Raw genomic sequence first — 23,756 nt, 5'->3', positions numbered from 1 at the left:
GGAGCTTGGTGGAAAGACCTAAATCGAAGAATGCCATAGATGTTAGGTGGATTTTCATAACAAAGTTGAATCCATATGGATTCATTCACAAACACAAGGTAAGACTTGTTGTCAACGGCTATTCACAACAACCAGGTGTGGGCTTTGGAGATACATTTGCTCCCGTGGCAAGGCATGAATCTATCAGCTTGTTATGGGCATTTGTAGCTCAAAAAAAATGGCAAGTCTTCCATCTTGATGTAAAATCTGCATTCTTGAATGGTGAGTTGGAGGAAGAGCTTTATATAGAGCAACCCAAAGGATTCAAGATTGTTAGTATGGAAAACAAAGTGTATCGACTCCATAAGTCTCTTTATGTGCTTAAACAGGCTCCTCAAGCCTGTTATAGTAAGATTGACACTCACTTGACAAAGTGTGGATTTATGAGAAGTGAGAATGAACCTACTTTATATGTTAAAGCTGTTGAAATGGGGCAAGTGATCATTGTTTCTCTTTATGTAGATGATGTGTTAGTCACTGGAAGTTGTTCCAAATTATTTCAGAATTCAAAAGAAAAATTGAAGATAATTTGAGATGTCTTACTTGGGACTCATGACATATTTTCTTGGCATGAAGATCAATCAATCAAAAGAAGGTATTTTTATGTCTCAACAGAAATATTCCACCGAATTATTAAAGAAGTTTTAAATGGAGACCTGCAAACAAGTTTCTACTCCCTTGGTTCAAAATCTGAAGCTATCAAAAGTAAACAAAGGTGAAAATGTAGATGCTACTCTATTCATAAGTTTTAATAGGGAGTTGCGTTATTTGACAGCTTCAAGACCTGACTTGCTATTTGCAGCAAGTGTTCTTTCAAGATTTATTCAAGACCCAGGACATTTGCATCTAGTAGCAGCTAAAAGGCTTGGATATGTCAAAAGAACAATTCACTATGGTATTATTTATACACAGACTAAAAATGGTGTTCTTGAAGGTTTCTCTGATAGTGATTGGGTAAGATACCGTGATGATTTCAAAAGCATTACTTGATATGTGTTTACACTTGGGTCAGAGGTGTTTTCATGGCTATCAAGAAAGCAAGAGGTGGTGGTGCAGTCAACAGCAGAAGCTGAATACGTTGCTGCTAGTGCTGCTGCAAATCAGGTCATATGGTTAAGAAAAGTTCTACATAATTTGAAGTAAATTCAAGTTACTCCAACTGTGATCAAGGTGGATAATCAGTCAACTTTGGCTATGGCAAAAAATCCAGTCAACCATGGCAAAACAAAACAGATACAAGTCAAGTTCCATGCTATTCGACAAATTGAGAAAGAAGGTGAAGTTTCTCTAGTTCACTGCCGCTCTAAGAACCAACTTGCAGATATCATGACCAAGCCATTAGGGAAGGAAAGATTTGAAGAATTAAGATTAAAGTTAAGCATTTCTAAGAAAAAGGAGGAATGTTGATGTATTAGAATTTTTCTTAGAAATGTTTAAGTATTTTCTGTTTCGCAAGTACAAAGTACTGTGTATATGTATGGTCCTGCATATTTTTAACAGTAAAATATGCACATAGTATTTTAGAGTAATTAGTATTATAATTTCCTTCTATAATTTACGGAAGTTGTTTACTTAGGCAAAAAACCTTCATATATATATATATATTACTCTTTTGTATCTTGAAGATTATCAATGGAAATTCTCATTTCTTACCGTCCTTGCTATTATTTTTCTACTCTTTCTATTTTCTATCAGAATGTTTAAACATGAAAAGTAAATCAGGTGTGCACATAGATTAGAACAGATCAGCCATTGCCGTATTCAATCTCAACTCCAAAACTTCGGACAAGAATCCCTCCCTTAGACTTGAATGTCCGAATCTAGTTGATGATATATGTTGAATTCGATTTGCTTTGAGTTCCTCTAACTGTTGTGTTAGTTCCTCCATCCATCTAGAAATCTTTGTGATTCCACCATCAATCTGATCAAGGATGGCACCTGCATGTAATTCAGATACAAGGGCAAATCGAACATATGCTACTTTGTTCAGACATTCTAAGGCAAATTGAATTTTGAATCCAGCATGTTGCATTAATTTGCAGTAAATCCACCATTCTCTCAGTAAATTTGCATTTATTTCCATAACCTTAGTGTTTCGCATGTTATGTACGACATAGAAAAACATAACCAGGTGATATGTCTTAACTTTGGAACTGGTTAAATAAGATTCAGCAGTGAAATCACCATATTTTTCAATCAATTTTTGTAACACGGGAGCTAATGCTTTTGGGATCCTGAAATTTTCGACATTGATCATCTCTAATCCAGCATCCTTCTTTCCCATTGTAAGATCAAGTGGTAATCCTGGCTCAAATGTAGCTGTAAACATGAAGAAAGTCTCATCGGAATATGAATGATATTTGAAGACATTATCAGTGTAATTTGACAAATGGTCCTCAGGTGACTCATTAAAGATTATGTCAGACTCTTTGTGGAAAGATGATCTAACAAGATCCATTTCCCCCTCATCATCTTCATCAAAAGTGTTCAATACATCATGGAAGGAAATGAATTTTCTTTCCAGTAATTTAACTGCAACATCTCTGTCCACTTTCCTCTGCTCCACGTCTCCATGCTTTCCTTGTAACAGAGGCAAGACCTGCAAGGCAGACAAGTACTTACAAAATTAATCCCCAGTAATTTTAACCATAAACAAAAAGCATTTATGAAGTGACATAGATGGCAATATCCTCCTAAACATGATTAAAAATGATATCCAAGATTGATTAAACCAGATTTTAGCCATAAACCAAATCTAAAGATAAACCCAAAATTATATCATGAAGATAATTGAAAAATATCAAATCCAAAGCCAATCTTACAATCCAAACAAACTGAAGGTTTACAAAAATTATATGTGAATTAGAGTGCTGCAGGTAAAAAAACATGAACAACAAAGAGAACTTCAAATGGTAACCAAGGAAAGATCCTTAAGCACCCGGATAGACTGAGAAGGAAAGCTAAGCATGTTTTTTGTGGAAACAAACAAATCCAAAGAGAGCAAGAACATACCTCTACTAAAGACAACTAATTCATCTGCTAGTAGAGCCGATAATTCAGGTGTTAATGTTTCACCAGCCCAGGTGTCACCTCACCATAGTTAAGATAATTTTATGGAATCAGATATCAAACATGCTGCATACCCAATATCCAAGATCAATATGTATTACAATAGCCAACCCATTTGTCTTTCTTGCATAATAATTCTCCAGTTCATAAATATGGAGAAACGATGGAGCAATTTTGCTTTAAAAAACGATCGGGCAATTGTTTATTTGTTTTCATTTATAGTTTTCATTCATTTGGGAATGGCTGTCCACATGGTCAAAAGTCTCATTTTTTTAAATCAATTTCTTCACCATACTTCACGTAACTGAAACAATTAACCCTTGGGCTCCATTTGTAAGACAAATTTCATCAGTATGCACATGGAGCAAGTTTCTATTTTTTTTTTTTTTTTTAATTTTGAAGTTTCCATCATCAGATTTTTTTTATATTATATTTAACCAAGACTGTAACTAACAATACGATTTTTATTAAATTATGAAGAAATAATAGCGTAATTTATATTTTTGTACAAAATTTCTCGTCATAAAAATTCAAATATTATAGAGAAATTAAAAACCAAACAAATTATTTAGACATAAGAAACAAACAGTTCATTAAAGTATAAAACAAGCATTGTTATTAGATATACAGCAAACTTTTTCTCTCAAAAAAAATAGCGAACCCAAATTTTGACATTGATTTGAGAAAGTAGAAGTTGGTAATTTTGATATATTTTAGGTTCTTAATTTTGTTGTTAACTATTAGCACATCAATCTCTTATGAAATTCAGTTCATTTCTTTTTGGTATCCATAGGTGTTGTCATTTTGCCATACCACCTCCTTCGGTTTAAAACAAAATAGTGCATATGCTATTTTCTTCAAATGCTAAAAAGACCAACTTAATTCTGAATCCCACAATCTTTAAAATTTGTAATGAAGTCATCATAACTAAAAACCTCTTTGTTGTGACTTCTAAGACCTTTATACATGACATATTGATAGCATATCATATTATTTTATGGTAAATATTTTCATTCCCTATGGATAAAATTCTTCTTTAAGTTACATGATCGGATACTCTCCTTGAAATAATTAAGATAGCCATTGACGTGCAACCAAATATCAAAATCTGTAAATAAACTTAACTCTCATATAGTATATATTCTTTTATGAATTTATAAATGTAACTTTAGTTTACCTCTCTCATCGCACAACTTATGGGGATTACATATCCACATTATTTATAGTAATATATACATTTAGATTTATCTCTCTCATAGTTGTAATAATCGCATTAATATTTATCGGAGCCATTTTTGACAAAATAGTCCATAAGAATGAGTGCATATCTATGACAAAAATGTATAATTATTTCCAAAGAATGTGAGTATATTAAATAGATATTGAAATAATAGGATATACAACACAAGTAGGAACTGACACTACTAGAAGAATTAATGTTGTTGCTGAAGAATTTTCAATTTTCACTATTGCATAATACAAGCTCATTACTGATAGTCAGTACCAAGTAACATAATGAAATTAGTAAAAAGTTTTACTTTGTTTTTTGTCTAAAAAGAAAAAATTTAGTTAATTTTCCATTATAATTGACTATATTTATAGGTAACTTATCAAAGTTTTTTTTTCTTAATCTAACTATGTTTATCAATATAGTTATCTTAAGATATAAACTTCACTTATAAAGATAATTATGAATGTATATATATATGATTGTAATTAAATTGCTCAATTTTTTTAAGCCTTATCTATAATTATTTCTACAAATGGAGCTAACTTAGGACATTTTTGATGATTTCTTTGTTTTAAATTACTAGTTAGTCTATAATAATATGAATATGTACACGTACTATTCAAACATCTATATTTTAAAACACAAAAAGGAAAAAAAAAATCAAAATTCAGTTATTTTTAATACAATATATTCATAATATCCTCATGATGCTCAAGTTGTATCACCATGTTAAAATTTTGATTATGATAATTTCTTTGTTCTTTTGGTGAATCTATATATCAGGAAAACCCAAAAAAATATTAGTTGAGGATTTTGTAATTTTCTCAAAGTTAGTTATATCTAGTAAGTTAATAATATTACATATGTACATATAAGCTTTAACATCCTAGTGATGCTAGGTTTTTTTACCCAATGAGTGTTGGGTTCCTGTCCTAGGTTTGCTAGGAGGTCCACTGCAGTGATCTATCTACAATCTTGATTCCTTTTTTTTTTGTCTCAGCATCCTTACCTGGATGCGGTTATTTTCTTTTTATCTTGTTTTAGTAAAGCTATATTGGATAGGACATGTTGATTGATTTGGACCCTTTGTTATTTAAATTGTTAAAGGAAAAATACTTGCCCATGGTGATTTTATGTATGCTAATCTTGGTAAACGACCTAGCAATAAATGGAGGAGAATTTTAGTGGATAGACAACTACTCAATGAAAGGTTAGGTTGGCATATTAAGAATGGACACCATGTACATGTGTGGGAGGATCAAATGGATTCCATCACCACATCCACGAAACTCTAGACATCTCGCCCAAGTGATGTTACTATTTCAAAACTCTATAACCTGATGATCTCTCATACTCTTTTGTGAAATTCAACGCTGATATGCTCTATTTTTCTACCCTATGAAACTAGTGTTATTTTGAATTTACCTCTAAACCATTGTATCCCCCCTTATAAGCCTATAGTGGCTTTTGAACACAATGGGGTTTACTCGGTAAAAGAAAATGAAGTTCACCGACTAAGCTATCCAAAACTAATTTTTTTATGCAAAAATGATAGACAAAAGGGAAGGAAAACATTAGATTTATGCAGGCGGTGTTCGGTGACGACGAAAGGCGTAGAAACTGGTGAACGGAGAGAGAACCTCTTTGTCGAAGTGGCTGAATGACAAGTGTACGTGTTTACCTGCAAAACAACAAGAAAATATATATAAATAGAAGCTTTTGGTGCTATGTCGACAGCAGCAGAGAGGAGAGCAGCTAGGGTTACTCGGGGAAGAAGATGGGTTTAAATACCTATTCTATCCCCGAGTTCAATTGAGCTCGAACTCACCGAATCACTCTTTAGTGAAACAGTATGTTTTAGTGTGGGTCGAGTCAGCCTATTTTTATACAGGGCCGATAACATCCCATCTTAAACATATGCTCTTTGAGAAGCCAACTAGATAGAGTTTTAGTGAAAATATTTGCTAGTTGTTGTTTGTTGCTCACATATCTCATCACTATACTCCTTTGCTGTACTTTGTCTCTAACTAAATGGCAATCTATCTCAATGTGTTAGGTTCTTTCATGAAATATAGGATTAACAGCTATATGTATGGCATCCTTGTTATCACAATATAGGTCTGTTGCTTCTAAATTACACACTTTAAAGTTATTAAGTAAGTACCTTATCCAAGTTAGTTCACAACACACATTAGACATGACTCTATATTTTGCCTCTACCGAAAATTTAAAAACTGTTTGTTGTTTCTTAGATTTCTAAGGTATCAATGAATTTCCTAAAAGAACACAATATCTTGTAACAAACTTTCTTGTGTATAGGCATCCCGCCCAATCACTGTCAGGATAAGTATTTAGTTTTAGCTTAGTTGTATTTGAGTAAAATAAACCTTAATATGGTGTACCTTTAACATACCTTAGGACTTTATATGCAGCCCTTAAGTGACAGTTTCTAAGACTCTCCATGAATTGGCTTAGAACTTGAATAGAGTAAGCTAGATTAGGTTTTGTCAATGTGAAGTACATCAACCTTCCAATCAACCTCCTGTACATCGTTGGATCTAGTTACTGGCTTTCCTTCATCCTTCGAAAGTTTAATATTCTGTTTCAGGGGGAGCGATGAGGTTTTGCTTCCTAGAACCCTTGCATCTTTCAAAAGGTCTAAGATATATTTCCTCTGACATATATTGTAACGACCCAGGAAATTAAAAGGAACTACATATATAAAATTCTAAATGCGGAAGCGAAATAAAATATTATAATTAACATCTCTCACACAATAACCAAAACGTATTAAACTCGTATGAAAGAATAAGCTAACTAAAGTGAAAACTAGAAATGAATACTATAAGGAAAACTATAAAATCTTTAGGCATCTACTCTCCGTCTTCCTACGGAACGGGCTCGGGAATCAAGTCCTCATTATCTGAAATAGTTAAGTAAGGAATGAGCTACATTAACCCAATAAAAAATGTCACACTATCTCATTGTCACAGAAGTAAAGATTGGTAAAAAACAAAAACGACCAATGGAGCATAATTTATAACAAATTCATTTATCAATAATAAAACCCTTTACTGTCCATTTATCTCGGTGAGATTCATGAAAACAACTTATGAAAATAATAACATTAAAATATCATAAAATTATACGCACTCTATAACATAACACATGTCATACTTTTAATATTTCAATCATCAAGCAACAAATTTCCTCTTTCACCAGCCTACCAGTATCCATGGGGATCCATAGGGGTTCCCGCCACACGTGAACCATTCATTTTAACAACTTAATTCCAGAGTCGTCCTCATACCCCGTCCGGTATAGGTGCCAAAACAATAAACCTCAATACCCCGTCCGGTATGAGGGTGAAGCAGGTCGTCCCCATACCCCGTCCGGTATGAGCGCCAAAACATTTAAAGTCTCCATACCCCATCCGGTATGAGAGAACATTCCCGGTAGGGTCCCTTATGGACCCAGTCCGTCCATCATCTCCCAGGATGTCTAGTGAGGTTATCAACCTATCCATTTATTAACTCAATCCCATTCCTATTTGTTCTTAGTCTCAATTATCTAATCAAACATGAATACGTAAACCAGTAACGAATACCAAACCAGACAAACATAACATCGGTTTCACAATAATCAAACCATAATAAACTAAACAGTGAATCATGCATACGAAGCCACAGAATAAACAAATTAGATACTACACTACATTTAAACTATAAAATAAATCAAAGAGGAACTGACCGAAAAACATATCAGATTCGGGCTCCATTAGCAACCTTAATTAATTATACATATTCATGAATTCATAGAATACCGTTTTATCATTTATTAGACTTTAATACCGTGATAGGAAATAGGGTGAGAGATCCTTACTTGATTCGAAGTCTAAAATCGATTTTTTTCACTGTGCCTATGGGCAGTCCCTAGATTCCCTGAATTTTTTTTCCGAGAACTGAAACACACTTCTGGTACCTACACATGTCCCGAAAAAACTCCAAATCAGTCTCAGGGCCTCCTCAGCCAATTTCAAAATTTCGGCACGGCGACTCCGCCGTGCTCCAGCGGTAATCCGCCACGGGTTGGTCGTTTCTGACCATTTTCGGCCGAATTCGGCCAAACTTGCATTGGTTCCTGTGATAAAACACACGTAAGGCCTTTGGTGGGCCTAAAAAAACTCAAAAACCGAGACTTACCGACGGCGGAGCTCTCGAGTGCGGCAGCTCCTCCGGCACGAGTCGCGATTGGCGTTTTGCTCCGATCAACCTGTAGAGGAAATGACGATGATCATAGTGGTGTAAAAATAGATCGAATGAGAATCGGGAAAGGCGTCATTGGAGGCAAAAATTGAAAAAACCTGTGGCGGCACCGCTGGGCTTCGGCGGCGTTTTCCGGCCAATTGGCCGGTGGTTTAGCTTTGATTTGGCCACAGGGGGGTTCAGCATTGAAATCCAAGCCAATGGGAGAAATTTTACCTCGTTTGGCGGCCAAAAAGTGCTCCGGTGCGGCAGCACTTGGCGGCGGTCAGTTCCTCCGATAGTTGGGCTGTCTTCTCCGGCGAGGACTCTGGCGGCTAGGGCTTAGGGTTAAGTGTGGATGATATTATTTACAACATTCTCCTTTTAATCTAAGCCGTCTATAACAATTTAATCTAAGCTGTCCGATCGCGATTAAATTAAAAATGAATCTGGACCGTCCAGCGCGATGCAATCTGGGCCGTCCGTGTGTGATTCAATCTGGGTCGTATGCACGCGTGCAATCTGGGCCGTCCGCGCGCGCGTTTGATCTGGGTCATCCGTGCGCGCGGGAACCGATCTCAGCCGTCCGATCGCGCACACGCGGATCGCCCACGTGGCCCGTTTCGCGTGGCCTTCCTGCGTCAGCGTCTCTGCCACGCGGCATGTCCTGGTTGGCCGGAGCCACTAACCGGGCTGCTGACGTGGCGTAATTTTTTTAAATTGCGTTTTGACCCTCAGTTTCTGATTTTCTTTTCAAAAATACCCCTAAAATCTGAATTTTTACCCCTTTTCCCAAAATTATTTTCAATTAAACCCAAAAAATAATTTTATCCATTTTTATCATTATTATTATTTTTATTTCTATTAAATTAAATTAAACTAAATTAAAACAATTATATTATTACTTAAATAAATCAATTAAAATAAATCAAAATTATAATAATTCTAATAATAATAATAATAATGAAAATTAGGGTGTTACATATATGAACCCCTTTTTTTGACCTAGCGACTTCAATGCCAAAGAAATATTTTAAATTTCCTAAATCCTTAATTTTAAATTTATTATCCAATGTTATCTTTAGTTCTTTAATAACATATTCATCTTTACCTGTCACAATAATGTCATCAACATATAAAAGTAGTACGGTAAAGCTCTCACCATTGGTCTTCATGAACAAACTGTAGTCGGCCTTGGATTGCTTGGATCCTTGTTGAGTAAAAAACTCAGAAAATTCGGCATACCATTGTCTAGATACTTGTTTGAGCCCATACAAGCTTTTTTAGAGTTTACATACTTTCCCTTTTCTGCTTTTAGGATGCCCAAGAGGAAGCTCCATGTACACCTCTTCATTTAAATCCCCATGCAGAAAGGCGTTGTTGACATCTAACTGTTGAAAGTGTCATCCTCTGATTACAGCTAGAGCTAACAATACTCTTACAGAGATGATTTTGGCCACATATGAGAATGTCTCGTAATAGTTTAGACATTTTCTTTTAGTGAAGCCCATAGCAAAAAGTCTAACTTTGTGTCTTTCAATGGTCCCATCTGTTTTGAATTTCACTTTGTAGACCCACTTGCATCTTATTACTCTCTTCACTGCCAGTAAATCAACTACTTTACAAGTCTTGTTTTCTTCAAGAACTTGGAGTTCATTTTCCATGGCATTTCTCCTGTTTGGGTCCTTGCTGACCTCCTCATATGAACTTGGTTCATTATGATATGCTACAACAAGTATGTACTTCTTGTGTCCCCACATAAGTCTATTGTATGCAATTGTGCTTGATAGGGGAGCGACACCACCATTGCGGACTTATGGATCAGACAGCTCTATGCAATCATTTTTATTTTGAATCTAATAACATATATAGTCCTTTAAGTACTCTGGTGGCCTATTTATCCTTATTGATTTTCTCTTTGACATTTCATCATCATTCACATGGTCTTCTCTTCTTCTCCTTCCCCATCAATCATTTCTTGATTATTGGATACATCTTCTATCTGTGTGAGTTTCCTAACCTCTATATATGGGCTATCTTTACCCATCACTTGGTCCTTCGTGTTGTCTTGTACAAAGGTGTTTGATTCTAGTTCATCTATCAATATATTTCTAGACTCATGTATAGTCTGCATATCCTTTATACACTTCTTTTCCTTGTGAGAAAATAGTTTTTTATGAAATATTATATTTCTAGAAATAATAACTTTATCGGTCTCTTCATCTAACAATTTGTATCCCTTTGTACCAAAATGATACCCTATGAACACACATCTTCTCGCTTTTGCATCGAATTTTCCTCTCCCACCCAATAAATTAGACATGAAGGCTAAGCACCCAAATACTTTTAGATAACTATAATTTAGTATCTTTCTATGTAAAACTTCAAAATGTATCTTCCCACATAACATAGAGGAGGGTGTTCTGTTAATTAAATATGCAGCAATAAGAATAAAATCACTCCAATATTTGGTGTCCATTCCACTTTGGAACTTTAACACCCTTGCAATATTGAGTATTTGCTGATGTTTTTTCTTCACTCTTCTATTCTGATGTGGAGTTTCCACACAACTATTTTGATGCATGATTCCCTTCTTATTATAGAATCTCTTCATTTCAAATTCTCTTCCGTTATCAGTTCTAATCACTCTTACTTTCTTATCAAATTGAGTTTTAACAAAAGTGCAAACATGTTATAAATGTGAATCTGTTTCAGTTTTACTTTGCATCATATATACCCAAGTACATTTATTAAAATTATCAACAATCATTAAAAAATTTCTAAACCCATCATAAGAAATTTCATTACAAGGTCCCCAAATGTCACAATGTATTAAATCAAAACATCGTTATATTTTATTATTGCTATCAAAAAATAAAATTTTATGCATTTTTGCCAACTGGCATACATAACATAACTTAGAGTCTTTGTTTGCTAATATATCAAAATCAAAACTAGAGTTGAATGAAGAGTGTCCAAATCTATAGTGCACATATCAAAGTCTCTCTCCTCTTTACTGGAGCTTCGTAGTGTCATTCCTGCAAAGATTTGTTGACTTGCGTTTTTTGAATCCTTGGGTTGTCTACACTGGTATAGTCCATCCTTAATCTCGTCTATCCCAAGTGTTTTCTAGGTCAAAAGGTCCTAGATGACACAATATTGTTGTAATAAAATTAGACAATATCTAATATCCTATGTTAACCTTCTTGCAGATATTAAATTAAATCTAAATAAAGGCACACATAATACATTATTTAATACAAGCTTATCACTTAATTTTACTATCTCTACATGAGATATATCTACCCTTTCTTTATTCGTTACTATAAATTTAAGTATAACAATTGATGGTATCTCAGTATATAATTGTGGTGTGTGTACTATGTGATCTGAGGCCCCAGTATCAATTATCCAAGTTGTGTGTGTGTTAATATTTCTATATATTGTACATACATTAAAATAAGAAAATATACTAGAGAATGCAGTGAGTTTCTGATCTTGAGTTTGCTCTGAAGTTGCTTATACCATAAGACTATAGCTTGACTTTGTTGAATAAAGGCCATAAGTTGGTGGAGTTGATCCTTTGTCAATAAATTATGTTCTTCTCCCTTGAGTTCAATTTGTGCATCAACAAAGGATACTTGATTGATTGTGGGTTGTCTGATCTTATTTTGGGTCCTTTGTCCATTTGCTTAGTTCTTATATTTATAGCATACATCAACCATATGTCCTGGTATATTACAATTGGTGCATATAAGTCTATTTGGATTGACCTTAAAAACATCTTCTCAAAGAATGTCCAGTCTTCTTACAATAGGTACAATAATATTTTTCATTATTCGAGCTAGCAAATCTCTGTGGTTTAGTGGCCACTTTTATACTAAAAGCCATTGCCCGATTAATGACATATTTCGAAAAAAAGTTTCTTATTTTCTCCTCTTGTTGGATGATAGAAAATATCTTGTTTAAATTATGAAGAGGCTTCATTGGCAAGATTTGAGACGTCAAGTTGCTATATGACTTATTAAGTCCCATTAAAAATCTCATTATGAGAGCCCTCTCTTGGTACCCAATAATCGTTTAAGTCTCCCACATGTGCACATGGGAATGAGTCTTTAATTTATGAGTTCATCAATAAAAAAATTGAGCTTTGAAAAGTAAGTCCGTACTGGCTCTTGGTTTCCCGTGAGTGCAGATATGAACTATTTAATTTGATACACCTTAGTTGCATTTTGTCCAACATGTCTTTGTTCTAGTTCATGCCATAGTTGATATGTTATTTTAGCATAAAATGTGCTAGTCTTAATACCAGGTAAAAGTGCATTTTGTATCCAAATAATCACCATATCATTGCACCGTTTCTAGTGTGTTCTCAATGGATCTGCTGGATCCGTAGGTTGTGTTAGGGTTCTATCTATAAACCCTAATTTGTTCTATATAATCAATACTCGTTCCATAAAAATTGTCTATGTTTAATAGTTGTTGTCATTAAGTAGTTCTGGGATAAGAACATCGATAGAATTTAGTGACTTATCAAGATAATACAGGTTGTTGACATTTGAGGGGTCCAGATTTTTAATGACCAAATCCCAAAAGTTTGGTTTCGGTTTTGCAGTGGTTTTGTAGAAATTTTGACTCTCCATTCCTCATATGCTCTTATACCATAAAAAAAAATGAAGTTCACTGACTAAATTATCCAAAACTAATGTTTTTGTTTAAAAATGATAGATAAAAGGGAAGGAAAATATTGGATTTTTGTAGGTGATGTTATTTGACGGCAGAAAGCACAGAAGCGAGTAAACAAAGAGAGAACCTCTTCGAGGGAGTGGCTGAATGATGAGTGTGCATCTTTACATGCAAAACAACAAGAAAAAAGTGCTAGAAAATAGAGAAAAATAGAAGTTTTTAGTACTACGTCGACGGGAGCAAAGAGGATAGCAGCTAGGGTTGCTTGGGAAAGAAGATGGGTTTAAATATTCGTTCTGTCCCCGAGCTCAATTTAGCTCGAACGCATTGAATCACTCTTTAGTGAAATGGTGTGTTTTTATGTGAGTCAGGTCAGCCTGTTTTCATACAGGCCCAATAACACTCGGTGAAAATAAGATATCATTTAGCATTCCATAAGGAAATACTCCTCTTTTAAGCCTATCCTTTTTATACCTAAACTTGATTTTGAGGAAGCACTGTATTTGCCATTTTGAGGATCAGATATTTGTTATAGAGATTAATTGGAGATGTGTTATCAATTAAGGTCCATCTAGCATGCTTACATGCAAAGTACCATATAATCTAATGAGCATGTGGAATATTTATTTTAATGTTGCTTATATGCAAGGTATATTTGAAAAGTTAGCACGATTTGTATTAACAACAATGTGAATATATATCTTTTGAACTAACTACTTTCCTATTTGTCTTTGGATAACTCTCATTTCATCACATGTATCATAACTATTTATAGGGCATTTGGTGGAGCCGAAATCAATGGGTCCATTTTGGTAAATGGTTGATCGTTATTATCTTGATGCACAAAATTCAATCATATATAGATGAGCTGGAAATGGCTTGTCATACTGAATCACTTAGTATCTTAGGTGACACTACAGAACAATGCATATAGTCTTGATGGAAAACACCACCACTATAAATTTATAAATTGAATTATGTCACTTCAGTGGAATAAAATGGTTGGACAAGATCAAGAATGGTTTATTAGGATTGTACTAATAAGGTGTGTTTTAGTGGGATGAGACATCCTCCTATTACATCATTTACGGAGCTCATGGAAGCCTAAGTTATACTATTTAGTGTCTAATTGACTTTGCAGCTGGAATTTAAAACAATACAAGTTGATGGTGATTTTCAATTGGTGATTAGACTATTTAATTCCAATTCCTCTTTGAACTTGAAACTTCGCTTATTTATGGATGATTATAGAACTATGTTGTTTGCTTTTTAATATGTTTCTATTAGTTTGGATATCTCGAGGTTATAATTTAGTTGCTTCTACTACGCCAAATGAACATTATGTAATACAGATGGACACTTTTGTACCATGGAACCTCCTGTTTTATTAATTCTCGTTATTGTGCTGGATGTTTTACATTTTTATTGTTGAATGCATTTATTGGGTTTTTTCCTCAAAGAACAAAAAAAAAAATAGCATTATATATGTTGAAATTTTTATTGAAAATAAATTATTAAATAGATTGTGTATATTATCATTAATGCAATTGTTAAAATACAAAATGATGTTTATCATATGTTACTTATATTGAATATTTGTATTTATAAAAATGACAAAATATTCTATGTAGTATATAATGTTATCCAATTATAATTGCACCAAGTATCGCCCATGCACCTTTGTTAAGGTATAATTGGTTAAGTTAGTTCAAAAACTCGATAAAGCTCAGCGTACAACTTCAAAATCTAGGTTGGAAGAACTCACGATTATGTACTTCTCCAGCATGGCTCTATCTCAAATAAATTTATCTTTACTTATTATCCTCCAACAATGTTTCGTTAGCTTTACTATATTAATTTCTTTTATAGGGAGTATCACCTAACCCTAGGGTCTTTATGTTGGCAAACTTTATTTTAGCCTACAATATCTAATTTGTTTTTATCATTATACTCCTTGTTAAACAAACTTCATAACTTGGGAATATGCTTTGCAAAGAATGTTAAATGATAATATTAATAAAGCATTATTAAAAGATGATAATCAATGACAATTTATTCGAGTTAAAGCCATCAGGAGGAATACATGAAGATGGAATCCTCATAGTTTATGGATATCAAAGTCCTACATTTAGCTATTAACTAGAGACATTTTTTTCGTAGCCCATTATATATGTTTAATATGTAACCTCGAAGTCAAGTAGGGAGATCTGCAAGCATAAACATTAAAAATGGTAAACTCTATTTATCAAGCTTATTCATTTATTTTTTACCTTGCGAGTTCTTTTAAAATTATTGTCAATATATTTTTGGAAGTCACTAAATTTATAATAACAAGTTCTCATGTTAAAACCCAAATATTTATTATAGTAGAGCATATACTATAAATTTTTTTTATTTTTCTTTTGATAGTCTAATGCATAGTTGAAGAAAAAAAAAATTTCGATTTGATTGTTCCAAGAAAATGGGATTATAAAAATTTTGAGGAAATTTTTATAGGGTTGGGTTGGGTACTTCAATCCCAGCTCCTTGGGATTAAATTTTCGGTCTGTACCAATTTGGATCCAGTCCAATCCTAATATGCATTAGAATGCTAAATATATATTTATATATATGTATATAAAATAATAAAATAATTAGTAGCCTTAAAATATTTTCTTTCTTGCTTTCTCCTTTGTTTTTTTTTCTCATTTCTAGTTAGTTCTTCCCTCCTTTGTTTCCTCTAATGCTCTATGCCTCCACCTCTTGCTTCTAATCTCATTTTTTCCTTTGCCTCGAGCCAGTGTCATGCATAGCCTATCAGTCTTAAGCTTTCCTACACACACGTATTATCAACACACAACATCATGCAAACACAACGTTAATAAATATCTCCCTTGGCCTCTCGGTCGCTCTTTGCACACCTGCAACCGGGTGGTTGTCAACTAAACAATACAACACGCCTCAGCCCTCACTTATAGCCTCCAATATGCAATAGTTACTTTGTTTCACCTGTTTTCTTTTCTTATATATATATATATATAGACGAGACGTACACATATGTATATTTATGTACTTTTTTTTTTTTATTATAAAACTAAATTTTTTTTTTTAAAAAAAAAAAATAACATTTATAGTCTAGACCTAATAAACCAGAAATATTCTTATCCAGAGTGGACGAGATTGAATCATCTGTGTTCCAGTCTTCCATCTAAATCTTTAAGTGATTTTTGGTCCTAAACCAGTACAATTTAATTTGGTTCAGTTCAGTTAAAGGCATTCTTAATTTTTGTTTTTAATTTATTTTATTAAAAAATGTAAACAAAATTTTATAAACACCTACAATATCTCATTCTATTTTTAACTCAGTAACGTTCCTAGATATACTTCAAATTTTATTCGATGAATATTATACTCTCATCTACCTCTTTTTAATCATCAAAATAACATTTAATGGATCACTGCTTTTTCAATTTAAGCCCACTAGATGGCGAAGCGCAATCAACGCAGCAGCCAATTCAAATAATAATGATTATGATTATGATAATAGCAAATCTATCCCGCACCAGCAAACCAACCCGGCAAAATCCCCGATTTTCCCTGTCTGCTTGCGACTGACGCTGTGAATGGGCGGACCTGGCTGCGCTCCTGGATAGTCGTTTGTTCTATCTCTTTTTGACGCAGAGTCTCGTTGGTGGACCCTGTATAGTCTCTTCCTTGGCCTCACGCCTTGCACAGAAAAATCCGATAATCTGTTTGTTGCGCTTCCTATTTTCCATTGAAAATGGTATCATTAAGGGCGCTGACGAGGTCGATGGGCCAAAACGGCGTTCTTACTATGTGCAGAAAGAATAATCTCAATCAACACTTTGTATTTGGATTCTCAATAGCACACAAGTCAAATCCTCAGTTGCCTGATGATTTTCATGGGTGTCAGTATCAAAGTTGCCGAACTCTCATTTTGGAGCCCGCTTTACAGGAACCTGTAAAGCTCAGCAGGCTCGCTGACACCAACTCTGGTATTGCCACTTCAAACTCTGGATCATGCACATATTTATATTGGTATACTTTACGTATTAGTTGTTCTGAATGTCTCGGCTTGAGTGGCTTGAATTGCGTTCTTTTCCTTCATGTTCTTAAGGGAGTAATTTCTATTGGTATTGAGTTTGGTATTTGTTTTTGGTGCCAGTGTAACTGTGCTTTCCACATGCTATATTTCCTATATGATTATCGGGGTTGTTGTAGGGTAAAAGGGGACGCTTAAAATCATTTTCTTTTTGCATTTCCTACAATGGCCGTAATTATTATTAATGTTATACTAAACGCCTTCCTAGTTTTGTTAGGCATCTCTGTCGCATTTAGAAGGCATCCCATCAGAACTTTGTTTGAAAAAGTGATAATTAATTTTCTGAAATGGACACTGAGCGCTATTCTTTTTCTTCCCTCAGATGTCAGAGATAAAGATGAACATGAAGACAAAGTTTTTAAGCTGCTAATAAACTTGGACTAATTTCTTAAGCATTTATTTGTTAACTTTTTAGTTCATTTGTCATTTTCTTTTTCTTTCTAAATTCAAACAGAGGTTTTGTTTTCATAGGAGCCAAGGTGATTCCTTAGTACTGCGTGTGTTTCAAGCTGTTACTAATCACCCATTCTAGACATCGGTACAAATTCTAGTATTGAATAATTCAATGTAGATTTTTAGGTAGGATTCTGGCAGACGTGATCACGATTAAATTACCTGAAAGTCATAACTGATTTCTGAGACAAATCTTGATAAGTTTTGCTTTCGACATTAAACTTGCTGTTGAGAATCAGCATACTTAATTCAAGGGAATTTGTTATCTGATTTTTAGGGATACATGAACATGTACTTCGTAATTATGAGGATAGATTTTGTACTACGGGAATTCCATTTTCTTCCTAGGAATCAGGTTGTATATTTGTATATTTGTATATTTATAGCTGTAAATTTATTTCATTAAAAAAGGTTGTATTATCTATAAAAAGAAGAGTACTTCTACCTTTATAATCAATGAAAACAACAATCTTTTAGTCACCTATTTCACATGGTACTAGAGCCAACATAAATGACCCTTTTCCTTCTCTGTTTTTCGCATTCTTCCTCTTATATATTTCCTTTCTTTTTGGCTCCTTGCTGTCTCCATCTTCTACCCATTACTATGTCAGAAATCTCAGAATCAACACCTACATCTCCTATTCATACCATCCCCTGTAAACTGCCAATCAAATCGCACTCCAACTCACTCCAAATCACTCCTATATGCCCCAATAAGAACAATTTTATCTGGTGGTACAATCTGTTAGAATGTATGTTAGAGCGAGAGGAAAAATCGGATTTTGGTGATGTTATTGCACCAGAAAAGCCCCATGCTAGCTAGCTGTATGGGATGATGAAATTCCAAAATAAATTCTCTGGAGGAGGATCTAAGATCAAACTACATGTATAATCCTACTGGGAAGCCCTTTGGGTTAATTTGTATTTGATGTACTCAAACCTTGGAAATCAACCCAAATGTATGAATTTCCTTACGAGTTTGTATAAGCTCAAACTAAACATTCTCTTTATCCAATCTCATAGCCTGTATCATTGGATAAATGTTCATAATTCCATAAAAATTCCTTTTCAATGTTGAGTTTAATCCTAATAGTATATGAGGTATTATCCTGTGAGAAGTAAAAAAAATGTCATGAATGTGGAAATATAGTCACTAGAGAAGAACCACACATAAGAAGTGGTGAACTTGCCCAAAGGAACGGAATTTGTGAAGTGCAAGTCGGTATTCAAAATAAAATGCAAGACTAATTGAATAAGCGAGAGGTTCAAAATAAGACTGGTGGTAAAAGGTTATACCCAAACCTATGAGATAGATTATCAATAGACATTCACAGTAGTCATTAACCTGAATATAGTAAGAATCTTATTGTCTCTAGCTACTTATTTTAACTGATAACTGCAACAATTTAATGTGAAGAATGTTTTTCTCTACAAGGATCTACAAGAATAAATTTATATGGAAATCCCATAAAGATTTACCAAAAAGGCAAGAATAGATAAAATTTGCAAATTGAAGAAGGTACTTTACGGGCTCAAGAAATACCCAAAGTATGGTTTCATAAATTTGCAAAGGTAATGTCAGATTTGGAATACAAGTAGACTCAGGTAAACCACATTTTGTTTATCAACCACTTAGATTTAGGGAGAGTTACAACTCCCTTGCTGTATGTTTATGATATCATGGTAATATGTTATAATTAAAAAAAAAATAATAATGCCCTCAAACAATGCTTGACAAAAGAGTTCGAGATCAAAGAATTTGGAAAGTTGAAGTATTTCCTTAGAATTGAAGTTACTCACTCAAAATTAGGAATCTTAATCTTATAGCAAAAATATATCCATAACTTACTAAAGGATGTTGATAAACTAGCATGTAAAACTAGTACTCCTAACAATCCCAACAATAAATTAAGACTAGCAAAAGAGGATACAGAAGTAGATAAGAAGATGTATTAGAGACTACTTGGAAGATTGATATACTTGTCACACGTAATACTGGACAACATTGCTTATGCAGTAAGTGTGATAAGTCAGTTCATGCACAACGTTAAAGATGTGCACTTATAGGCAGTCTATAAAGTGTTACATTACCTAAGGGGGACACTTAAGAAAGATATCATATTCAAGATGAATGACATATTATTCTTAAAAGTCTTTACTGATACAAAATATACAGGTCAGTGATGGACAGAAGATCTATTACTAGTTATTGTACCTTCCTTGGGGTTAATTTAGTCACTTTGAGGAGTATAAAACAGAATATAGTTGCAAGATTAAGTACAGAGTCAAAATTCTAAGTAATGGCTCAAGGGGGTATGTGAGATACTATTGTTAAAGAGAATTTTAAAATATCTAAAAATCAAATAGGATGGCCTCATGCGCCTATACTATAACAACAAGTTGACTGTAAGTATCGCTCATATTGAGGTTGACGTGCATTTTCTTAAAGGGAATTTAGACAATGGCCTAATATGTAGCCCATACATGCCTATCAATTCACAACTTGCAGACGTATTGATTAAAGACTCAGATAACTTAGCATTTGAGACTATCATTGGCAAGCTGGAGATGGATAATATCTACTCCCCACTTGATGAAAGAAATCGAAAATATCATTTGGTTAGTTGGGATAAAGTGAAGTAGCCTAAGGGGAGGGGGGGTTTGGGAATTCGGTCATTGGTAGGTTTGAACAAAGGTTTATTAGGGAAGTGGTTATGGAGATGCCATTTAGAGGAGGGGAGGTTGTGGTGTAGGGTCATTTGGGCGAGGTGGGGGAATATGGTGGGGAGAGGGAGTAGCAGGGGGTTACTTAGGCTTCATAGGGTGGGTCTTTGGAAGGGCATTAATATGGGGAGGGAGAAGTTCAGGGAGGATATTCAGTGGAAGATTGGGAGGGGTAACATCATTAATTTTTGGGAGGATGAGTAGTTAGGGAGGGATAGTCTTAAGAGCCAATTTTCAAGAGTTAATAGTTTAGTGACGAGGAAGAATGTGGTGGTGGAGGAGGTGTTTAGGGGGAGGGATGAGAGGAGTGGGTGAGACATTGATTTGGTTAGAAATTTGAATGATTGGGAGATTGATGAGTATACAAGGCTTCTTCAAGTTTTTGCGGATGTTCATTTGGATACTAATAGAGACAAGCCTACTTGGAAATTCAAGAAAGATAAAATTTTTACGATGAAATTTTTCTAGGACTATTTGATGTCTAAGGAGGATAATTGCTTGAATTTTCCGAACTACCATATTTGGAAAGCAAACGCGCCTCTGAAGATTGTTTTTTCTTTCTTGGGAAGCGAGTCGAGTGTGCATTCTCACTATTGATAAGTTGATGAGAAGGGTCCACATTATGGTCAATGGGTGCTATCTTTGTATGAAAATTGTTGAATCATGCAACCATTTTCTACTTTTGTGCCCGGTGACGTATAGTTTATGATGTATGATGTACAGCTTATTAGGTATCAATTAGGTGATTGTGGACTCGGTGGAAAATGAGTTATGTGCATAGGGTGAGATGGAGAATAGATATAAGATTGTTAAACTGATTCCTTTAACTATTTTTTGGGTGGTTTGGAAAGAGAGAAACAATAGAGCGTTCAATGGGTGTATGAGGGATATAGGAAGAATTAGAGATAAATGGTTACATACTTTTAAGACTCCAATTTTGGATCATGATGTGTATGGGTGGGATGATTTTGAAAGGGTATTTGATGTACTAACAGATTTATAAATATTTTTTTATAAGGGGGACATCCTCTTGGTGCTTTATTCGTAATATACATGTTTTTATTTCAAAAAAAAATTTCTCGATTTGTGGAAGGTGTTGAAGAATATATTTTATATGTAATTAATCTAGGAGAATTAGGTTAAAGAACATTATGGTCAAAGAGTTAGGAATATGTTAGTTAATTAGGTACATATATTTGGGTGTTTTCTAGCGTTTTATGCTCTCTCTCTCTCTCTCTCTATTCGCTCTCTCCTTTCCTTCTTTTTCCTTTTCTTTCTTCTCTCCACTCCACCCAATGTAGAACATTTTCCCTTGAGTAATCTCCTTTTTGGGGGTCGGCCAGTGAATTTCGGTTTTCCACAATGTAATCAGTATCCAACAAACGGTTTTTCCTTGTTGACCGGAAATCATTCGATGTGGTGTGTGATGGAAAGAATCTTGATGGCTTGAGAATAAGTGAGAACAGTAGGGGCTCCCGTACCTCTATCTCTCTGAACAAAACGAAGGTTAAATGGTTGATGGATGCATTTAGCGATTTTTATTGGCTCAATGGAGGAACTACATGGGGAAAGAAGTTTCTTGGTGATGTCCATTGTTTCTATATTGTTGTCTTCTGAAATAGATGAGGTCGTGCCCTGGTTCTGTCTGAGTGGAAGGGTTTCAAGCGGGAGGTTGGTGGCGCATGATTAAAGCCATTTTCGATCTGATGGAGGTTCCTCTGGTGAACCCATTTGAGAAAGTTAAGCATGCTAGACATGTGCCCTTTTCTAGTCTTAACAAAGAGATGGATAATCTTCCCTCATGTTCGTTCTCCTTTAAATGCCCACAACGCAAATATGGCATCCGAGTGATGTTTGACTCAGTCAGAGGGAGGTCTTTTGCTGATGCTCTAAAAGCGGGTGTTGTCTCCACACTTCTGGCGAAGAAGAAGGGATCCGACCTAGCCAATTCAAAATTCAAAAAGAAAAAAAGGAACCACTTTCCTGCTTTAGGCGGGGGAATTCTTGGGCCCGTTCCCTCTAAACCCATCATTAAAAAGCCCAAGTTTTCTCGGGAGGAAAAGGGTAAAGGGGTCGATCATGTGGGATCCAGCAAAGAAGCCCACATGTTTTTTGGGGCCAGATCAAGAAGCTCAAAATTTAAACCCAATAGTCTAAAAGTTATATGGAGGCACGAGGGTGGCCACCAGACCCAGATTAAAAACCCTAATAAGCAAATTGTCTATGCATCCGAATTCTCACCAGTTAAAATCAGCGCGAGAACCACTTCGGGCGAATGGTGGAATCAGCAATGTGGCTGTGTTGTGCTCCAAAAATAGGTATGTTGATTCTTCCCCTCTTAGGGAATTCTCTCTCTCTCCTTGGAATTCTTTAATGAAGCTGTAAGGTGTCCCGGAAGAGTACCCAACCTATTGTGCCTATTCTCCCTTCCCCCCATCGCTAAGTTTGAATCACTGGTTTTAGCACTCAACGAGGACATGACGGGCTCACCTTTGTCGTTTTCAAATGAGTTGGTACTGGCTAATCCGACTACACAGGTGTCTGCTGAGGGAAAAGATTGCAAGTTGTATTCCTCGTGGGTACTACAAAATATCAAGGGTATAAGCCATTTGCTAGGCGTCACCTATGATGGCTTTGATGACAAGGCTTTAGCATTGTTTGCTGAACTAGAAAAGAGAAACTACAAGAATGTTGAGGTTAGCCCCTAGCCCAGCAAAGGAAAGAAAAGACAGCATGAAGTGGGGTCAAGAGAACTGAAGCACCTTCAGTTCTCCATCAATTATGACAGTAAGGTGAAAAATGCGGAGGGGAGTTCTTCTAGGGCTATATCAAAGCCTAAATGATAGAGAAAATCATTTCATGGAACATTAGGGGCATTAACGATCCGTTTTAAAAGAAACATCATTAGGAGTTGCCTGTCCAGATGGAAACCTTCTATTGTTTGTCTCCAAGAAACAAAGTGTCCTGATCTCAACGATCTCATCATCAAGAGTTTGTGGAATGTGAACTTTGTTGATTACGCTTCTTGCTCAGCTAAGGGCAATGCTGGTGGGATATTGGTTTTATGGAATAAAGACCTGGTGGAATGTGTTGACCTGTTATTGGGGGAAACTTCTGTCTCATGCCTATTCAACGACACAACTACTGACTTTGAGTGGTTCTTTTCTGGTGTGTATTGTAGAGATAACAACACTGAGCGGACTGTTCT

The 23,756-nt window shown here is 34.9% G+C and overlaps 1 protein-coding gene across 2 annotated transcripts in view; it reads left to right on the top strand.

Moving 5' to 3' along the window:
• Window positions 1–16,658: 16,658 nt before the first annotated feature.
• LOC110811467 (ATP-dependent caseinolytic (Clp) protease/crotonase family protein) overlaps window positions 16,659–23,756 on the top strand; it is a 32,378-nt gene continuing 25,280 nt past the window's right edge. The window contains exon 1 of one of the 2 annotated variants that reach the window (XM_088217688.1): window positions 16,659–17,264. In XM_088217688.1, coding sequence (XP_088073814.1) covers window positions 17,030–17,264 — 235 coding nt within the window. In that variant the 5' untranslated portion in view covers window positions 16,659–17,029. The remainder of the gene's footprint in view (window positions 17,265–23,756) is intronic. The other variant, XM_088217687.1, reaches the window with a different exon arrangement.

The sequence above is a fragment of the Carica papaya genome, chromosome 4, assembly GCF_054855325.1.
Source record: "Carica papaya isolate Zhongbai chromosome 4, ASM5485532v1, whole genome shotgun sequence".
Classification (NCBI taxonomy): Eukaryota; Viridiplantae; Streptophyta; class Magnoliopsida; order Brassicales; family Caricaceae; genus Carica; species Carica papaya.
This window is presented reverse-complemented; position numbering and strand designations above follow the sequence as displayed.